The sequence below is a fragment of the Zeugodacus cucurbitae genome, chromosome 6 (assembly GCF_028554725.1).
Source record: "Zeugodacus cucurbitae isolate PBARC_wt_2022May chromosome 6, idZeuCucr1.2, whole genome shotgun sequence".
Classification (NCBI taxonomy): Eukaryota; Metazoa; Arthropoda; class Insecta; order Diptera; family Tephritidae; genus Zeugodacus; species Zeugodacus cucurbitae.
In genome coordinates, this window is record NC_071671.1 from 37,228,485 (window position 1) to 37,236,265 (window position 7,781).

At 37.3% G+C, this 7,781-nt stretch overlaps 1 protein-coding gene across 2 annotated transcripts in view; it reads left to right on the plus strand.

Moving 5' to 3' along the window:
* LOC105217820 (putative phosphatidate phosphatase) overlaps positions 1–7,781 on the plus strand; it is a 48,761-nt gene that overhangs the window by 29,469 nt on the left and 11,511 nt on the right. Inside the window, exons 5-7 of one of the 2 annotated variants that reach the window (XM_054232769.1) lie at positions 6,198–6,374; positions 6,444–6,620; positions 6,931–7,152. In XM_054232769.1, the coding sequence (XP_054088744.1) occupies positions 6,198–6,374; positions 6,444–6,620; positions 6,931–7,005 (429 nt within the window). In that variant the 3' untranslated portion in view covers positions 7,006–7,152. Of the gene's footprint in view, positions 1–6,197; positions 6,375–6,443; positions 6,621–6,930; positions 7,153–7,781 lie in introns of those variants that run through there. The other variant, XM_011193042.3, reaches the window with a different exon arrangement.

A 7,781-nucleotide genomic window follows, 5' to 3' on the forward strand; every position in this document is an offset into this window, starting at 1 on the left:
CGCCCAGCCCTGACTAAAACTTTAGTCAAAATGTTTGGTCTTTCGTTAAATATCACAGGACAATTGATATAATAACCGAAAACGCCGAGATTACCGACATTTGGTCTAAATTAACTGTTAACTTAGCGCACAATTGTGTTGAATCAATTCGGACCATAAAGTAGGCTGGTATTGCTGCCAATGGTAATGTAACCAATTATGAATTTATCGCCTTAGAATAGGAACTTATACTGACCATTAAAATTTTAAAGATATCATTAAATAAGAACAGGATAATAGAATTCAAATTGTGTGTAAATACTTTTGACGCAAAAAAAATGTGTGTAAATACTTTTGACTACTGCGAGTCTTCAGTTCATTTGCTTATTTCTCCGCCATATTTCTAGCTATTCTAACCAAACTGACTTCATTCGCTCGGGAACAGATCAAGGTTTACAACAACATAGCATTTTGTTACCCTGCGACAACAACAACAACAAGCGAAAGCTTTTTCTGTGAAACTTGTAAAAAAACGTACGATGTGTAAATAATTTTGACTACCTCTGTATATTGAAAATGAATAAAGACGAACGAAAATGCATGTTCAATGATATAATGAAATATGTGTCACATTACATTACAAGTTCTCACTGAGTATCTTTACTTTCATGCTCAGTTACGAAGTCACAATTCCACTCGTGCCGATTAGTGTACCGAACTCATTCAAGTTTATTTTCATCCTGACCAGAGGACTGCAAAAATCACTATTTTCTTGATTTACTCATACGCGAACTTTTTCATTCAACTCAACTCACTGAAAAAAACAGAGTGATGAGTAAAAATCAACTTATTTTGGCGCACACATTATTCCGAGGATTTTGAGGCCTCGGTTCAAAATTTCTCACTCAATTCAACTCACTGAACAAAAGTCAGCATTCAATAAAATGAGCATGTGTTGCCGAAAGCATCATGTGAGCGTTACGACTGCATGTACCGTATCAACTTCTATGCAGTTTGTTGTTGTAGCTTGTTTTTGTTGTTGCTTGTGCAGAAAAAGTGCCGCTTGTTGCGCACATGAGTAAAATCATACGAATTGATTTTTGCGAGTTGAGTGTTGTTCTTGTTCAAAACAATGATTGTTGAACCGAATGAGCAAGCGCCCGAAATCATTACATTGAACCCGAGCCGAACAAACTCGGAGTGAAACAAAAAATCGCACACACCCGAGTGAATTTAAAATCAACAACGAAAATGTGAGCGCATGCAAGTTTGATCGGCTGATTCGAACAGTGTAATTATTCGTCTGTTGAGCGGGTACGAATGTTTTTCATTCAGCCGATGAAAATAGCTCGGCCGGCAATCCATCGGCCCCCGCCGCCTTGTTGTTCTTCAAGCGGATAATTGCTATTCTAATTTCTTCACGGTCGGGCAATGGAACATCTGTTCCATCGACGTCGATTGGGGAATCGGGTTTGCCATCTCCTGGTGTTGTACTTTCACTGCCATTCAGCAGGCTGGAGAAGTGTTCCCTCCACAAACACAGTATACTCTGGTCATCAACCACTAGATCACCGCTGGGGGTCCTACAGGAGTGTGCTCCGGTCTTGAAACCTTCAGTTAGTCGCCGGATCTTTTCGTAAAATTTTCGAGCATTACCCCTGTCGGCCAGATTGTCAAGCTCTTCATACTCACGCATTTCTGCCTCTTTCTTTCTTTTTCTGCAAATGCGTCTCGCTTCCCTCTTCAGCTCTCGGTATCTTTCCCATCCCGCTCGTGTTGCGGTCGATCGCAACATTGCGAGGTAGGCAGTCTGTTTTCTCTCCACTGCGAGACGACAATTCTCATCATACCAGCTGTTTTTTTGGCTTTTCCGAAAGCCAATGGTTTCGGTTGCAGCTGTACGTAAGGAGTTTGATATGCCGTCCCACAGCTCCCTTATACCGAGATGCTGATGAGTGCTCTCAGAGAGCAGGAGTGCAAGTCGAGTAGAAAATCGTTCGGCTGTCGGTTCTGATTGCAGCTTCTCGATGTCGAACTTTCCTTGTGTTTGTTGACGTGTGCGCTTTTCTACACAGAGGCGGGTGCGTATCTTAGCTGCTACAAGATAGTGGTCCGAGTCGATGTTGGGACCACGAAGCGTACGCACATCAAAAACATTGGAGACATGTCGTCCATCTATCACAACATGATCGATCTGGTTGCGAGTGATTCGATCCGGGGACAGCCAAGTAGCTTGATGAATTTTCTTATGCTGGAATCTAGTACTACAGATGACCATATTTCGGGCCCCGGCGAAGTCGATCAGCCTCAGGCCGTTTGGTGATGTTTCGTCATGGAGGCTGAATTTTCCGACTGTTGTGCCAAAGACACCTTCTTCACCCACCCTAGCGTTGAAATCGCCAAGCACGATTTTGACATCGTGGCGGGGGCAGCGCTCATAGGTACGTTCTAGGCTCATAGAAGGTATCTTTGATCACTTCGTCCTTCTCTTCCGTCGGGGCGTGGGCGCAAATCAGCGATATGTTGAAGAACCTCGCTTTAATGCGGATTGTGGCTAGACGTTCATCCACCGGAGTGAATGCCAGGACTCGACGACGGAGTCTCTCTCCCACCACGAATCCCACACCGAATTTGCGCTCCTTTATATGGCCGCTGTAGTAGATGTCACAAGGACCCACCTTCTTCCGTCCTTGTCCCGTCCATCGCATTTCTTGGATTGCGGTGATGTCAGCCTTTACTCTTACGAGGACATCAACCAGCTGGGCAGAGGCACCTTCCCAATTAAGGGTCCGGACATTCCAGGTGCATGCCCTTAAATCATAGTCCTTTATGCGTTTGCCGTGGTCGTCATCAAAAGGGGGGTTTCTCATCCGAGGCCTGTGTTTCTTATTCACTGGTTATTCGTTTTTATGTGGTGGGTCCTAAGCCCTACGCACAACCGCATAAGCGGGATTCGCCTTCTCACTTTAGCTCGCTTCCAGACGGATGTCTGTTGGCTACCCAGAGGATACTTGGTCTAAGACCGGAAATTGTGAGCTGCTTGAGCCACATGTAAAAGAATCGTTCCTGGCCACTCCCAAGTGAATGGCAGTCAGAAACTTTCCTCACTTACGTGAACTTCTACATATGACTCCATCCTCCTCAGTTTAAAATCACTGCTACTACAAAATCACAGTCACAAGTAGCAGTGTTCCTTAAAAGTCACAACATCGCCCATCACTATTGACAAGTAATCAATGTTGCTATATCAGAAAAGCCTGGGATAGTATACTAAAGTTTCCGTAACTTCTATTGCGTGCTTCGAATTGACAATGATATTTTACATTTTACTTATTTAAAATATGTGTTTCAATAATTTAAACTTTAATTAGTTTTTAATAATACTCCACAAGCAGCCATAATATATCTCAAAACAAAGCCTATTCAAACTCACGAGAACTTCGGTTATTTCTTTCTCTCATTCAGGGTGCTGTACGAGAGAAGAGTAGATTTAATTGTTTATGCACATTTTACCTTTTGTTGCGTATGTGTGCATGTAGTGGTGTTATTGAAATTTCTTCGAATTTGTTGGAGTTTCAGTACCGATGACTTGCTGGGCAAGTTTGTCTTCCAGATGATTGGTAGGGCTGCCACTAGCTAAAGTGTTTGCGCCATCTATCAGTGGTTTTTCATTGCCACAATACAACCGTGTGCTTTATAAGTAATTATAATTCCTTATAAGGACTATGTTTCTCGCCTGCTACACGTCGCCAGAGCTATGAAAGTAATCTGCCATAATGATTTGCTGTGGGAGCAAGAAGAGCCAAACATGAATTTCTTCGGTTTTCTTCCGACATTTTAGAAAAAAAGTGTACGAAACAAGTAAGAAAAGGCTATGTTCGGGTGCAACCGAACATTTTATACTCTCGCAATTTATTGAAGTAATTTTATAAAGATAACACAATTCGACCCATATATTCGGCATAAAGTTCAATAGAATAACGAAAATCATCATATATAGTATATAGCTGAGGTAATTCCTGATCCGATTTTGCTCATTTTCACCAACAAGATAAAATATATCGAAGACTATACACTCATTTAATTTTGCTAATATATAGTATAACGCATATTAAACGATTTATAAAGCCCATCGTATTTTTGAAAAACCTATAAGGGGAAGTTATGACCCGATTTTAACCGTTTTTGGTAAAGAGACAAACTATTATAAGAAAACGATTATTTCTGAATTACATTAAAATATCTGAGAGATTTACCTACATATATATTCGGTGAAAAATTACCCTTATACACTGAGTTCTTCATGTTCGATATCCGGGGCCTTGAAAAGTTATAGTCCGATGTCGACAATTTTTCCACAAGTTTAGCCACAGATGTTATACGGTATTTGTGTACAGTTTTATTCCCCTATCTTCATTGGTTCCTAATGTAACATATACATTAATATATAAAGTGAACGAATCTGATGGAAAAAACTATCTACTGAATGAGTATGGTGAAAATTTTGTATTGAAATTCGCTAGGAACTGTTATTTATCTTAATATATAAAAATCACGTGTCACGTTGTTTGTTTTCGATGGGCTCCTAAACTACTGAACCGATTTTAATGAAATTTTTAACACTATGTGCAGTTTGGTCCAACTTGAAAGATAGGATAGTTTATAACTCTCCTTATAGTCGCATTATTTATTTATTGCAAATTATTTGTTTATTATTAGCAAAGAGCTATCCACCAGTTGGTGGCGCTGAGTGCGCTATGTTACAGTAGATGGCGCTACATTTTTTTCTAAATTTTCATGGATTTAGGCTGTTATAACAAAAGCTGCCACTTGCTAAAAACATTAAATGAAAATGCGTTGTTTGAAGTTTATATTATTTGTGGTAAAGTTATACGAATCTATGACTTCCAATATTCTAAATTTAAGAAAAAATCACATACAATCCGTGAAATAAATAAAGTTATGTACATATGTATGGTCAGACAAATAAGCAATGCTGCCACTCTTTTCCAGTAAATCTTCCTCGAATTTGGGAGATTTCAGAGGAATTTAGGAAATCGCAGTGTTGATTTCTGCATGTATTTCCTAAATGCAAAAAAAAAATTCATTTATTTGCATTTGGGTATAGAATTTTGTATGGCTAATGCCCGGTTTCACAGTCCATACTTAAATTGTGCCTAAATCAAATCTTAGCTAAGTATTGTTGCAAACTGAATAGTCGTTTGCGTTTCACAGTCAATGCTTAATTTCTATAAAATTTTATTATGATATATGGCAACGTTATGGGCAACATATGTTTTACAAATGTCATTCATAAAAATATGTTTGAAATATTTAAATTATAACAGATAATACATAAATTTGCGAGGAAAATTATATCAAAAATTGATGAAAACAACAAAAGAACCCCAAATTTCATCACTAGCGAGTCGGAGCACCTATGGGAACTGAAGGAAAAGTATAAGCTGTTATTGAGTGCAAACGAACGGACACTTGTCCTACGCTACGAAAGATGTCGCTGAAAATTCAAAGCAAATTCAAAACAAAAATCAGCTGTTATTTAAGCATTGCTTAAGCCTCCCAAATTAAATGTTACATGTTATCAACTAACAATTTTGTAATTAATTATTTGTTAAAAACTTGAATATAAAATCAAAAATGAACTATTTTATGAAAATTTGTGCTTATTATCAACTCTACGAAAATTTTCATCAATAATTTTAAAAATTTTGACCTCAAGTTCAAATCTCAATCCCGTGGATTTTTATACCAGATATATACTAAGGTTTCCGTCTTTATTCATAAATAATAATTTCACTGTAGGGAATAGTTTACTACAACACAGCAAATCTAAAAGTGAGGAAATGTTCATTCTGAGAATTCGAATGATTCAATCCGATTTATCGTTTAAGTTCAAAATTTTACAGTTTACATGTTAGCGTGTTGGAGAGCCATCTTCTTTATTTGTTTACACGCTACACAACAAAACAAAGAACGAACTTTGCCTAAAATATTTAAATTGATCAGAGACGTTATTCCCTGAATATATTAACATTCCATACAAATAAATGCCCTTGAACAGAGTTCAAAAAGCGTTTTAACTATTTCAAATAAAAATTGGGCGGGGCGAAGTTCGCCGGGTCAGCTAGTAAAATATATACAAATATTTACAAGCCAATGAAAACGTAATAATATTATAAAAACCTTATATACATCAGGTCTGCCAGCCGATCATATCCGACGGCACCACTTGTAAAGATGCGGTTAACATTGGAAGGTACATTGAAAACTTCAGCTGTAGCACCAATTTCTCTAAGCGCCTCATAAAAGAAGTTCGTCTCTCCTTCCCCAGTGGGCATTCAAGCTTTACATTCTACACCATGGTTTATACCGCGGTAAGTATGAATTTCTACTATTTCTTATCTATATAAAATATGAAAACAATTATGTATCTTTCCCTACAGTTATATTTACAATCTCGCATGAACTGGCATGGGTCGAAGCTGTTCCGACACTTTCTGCAATTTCTGTTCATTATGATTGCCTGGTATACGGCGCTGAGTAGAGTGTCCGATTACAAACATCATTGGTCCGATGTGCTGACTGGTTCCACAATTGGGGCACTCACCGCCATCATTGTGGTAAGTTTGTTCTTAATTTGTCGTTAAAAAACATGTGTGGCCGTAAGTTTACAAGAAATTTTGCAGGAATTTTAAAACAGATTTCAAAAAATAGTTGTTTATGTAAGCATCTTTTTTTTTATCTTAAAATAGATGTTTTAGTTTGCTTAATTGTGCACCAGTTCATATTTATATCACCCAATATGTGTATGTATGTGTTTAGGAAATCTTAAATTATGTGCTAATACGTACATTTGTATGTACATATGCACATACATATGTATAAATACCAAGAATATTCTTTGACGCAATATCTCCTTAATACTTCTAGCGTTACTATGTCCCGAAGGATTGGTTCAATTGGAAAACAGCGTGCCCGTTAAGTACTCTAAAGAAAACTGATTAACACAATATATATATACCTAGAGAAGCTTTATGTAGCCAACTTATGCATTTTGTCAATTTGACTTGTGAAAACTATGTCGAGAAATATAGACACTAAAAATGAAATGTCATGAAATAAAATATACGAAAACTTTTAAGAATAATCAAATTTGCAGTCGTTTTATTTTATTTGGCTCCATTGTACTTTTTCGGACACATTTCTTGTGAAAATCGAGAACCGCATTTATCGACTTAAAACGTGTAGACTGTTTTAAAAATGTATGTACATATGTAGGCTGTTTTAAAAATATAAATTTAATAAGAACGGCAATTCAATTACTATTTTTAATTCGACTTCAAACAAAGCCTTGTCCTCAATTTGGTTGTTTAATAAAAACGAAAATACTTTATGCTTATGATTCTTTCCCATTCAGCTGCTTCTGAGCTATGCTCATAATCACCACATGATTAGGTACATTAGGAACAGTGGCGATAACCTGTACTACTCGCAAATTCATCTAATCCACAATAATATTTCATTGTTTTCGTAACATTTTTACGGGTTGGCGGGAAATGTTATTGACATTGATGAATTAATGCACAGCTTGCTTCACTGTGCAAGAAATGTTTCATTGTTGCCAGACCCGACACTTTTTAATTTTCGAGCGTTTAAATTTAACCACAAAACTTTTCTACAATAAACAATTAGACATTCCGATTTTTATATATAAACGTATGTTGTCCAATTGCATTTCTTCTCCAATTCAGGCTAAATTTAATTTTTCTTTTTCTTTGCAG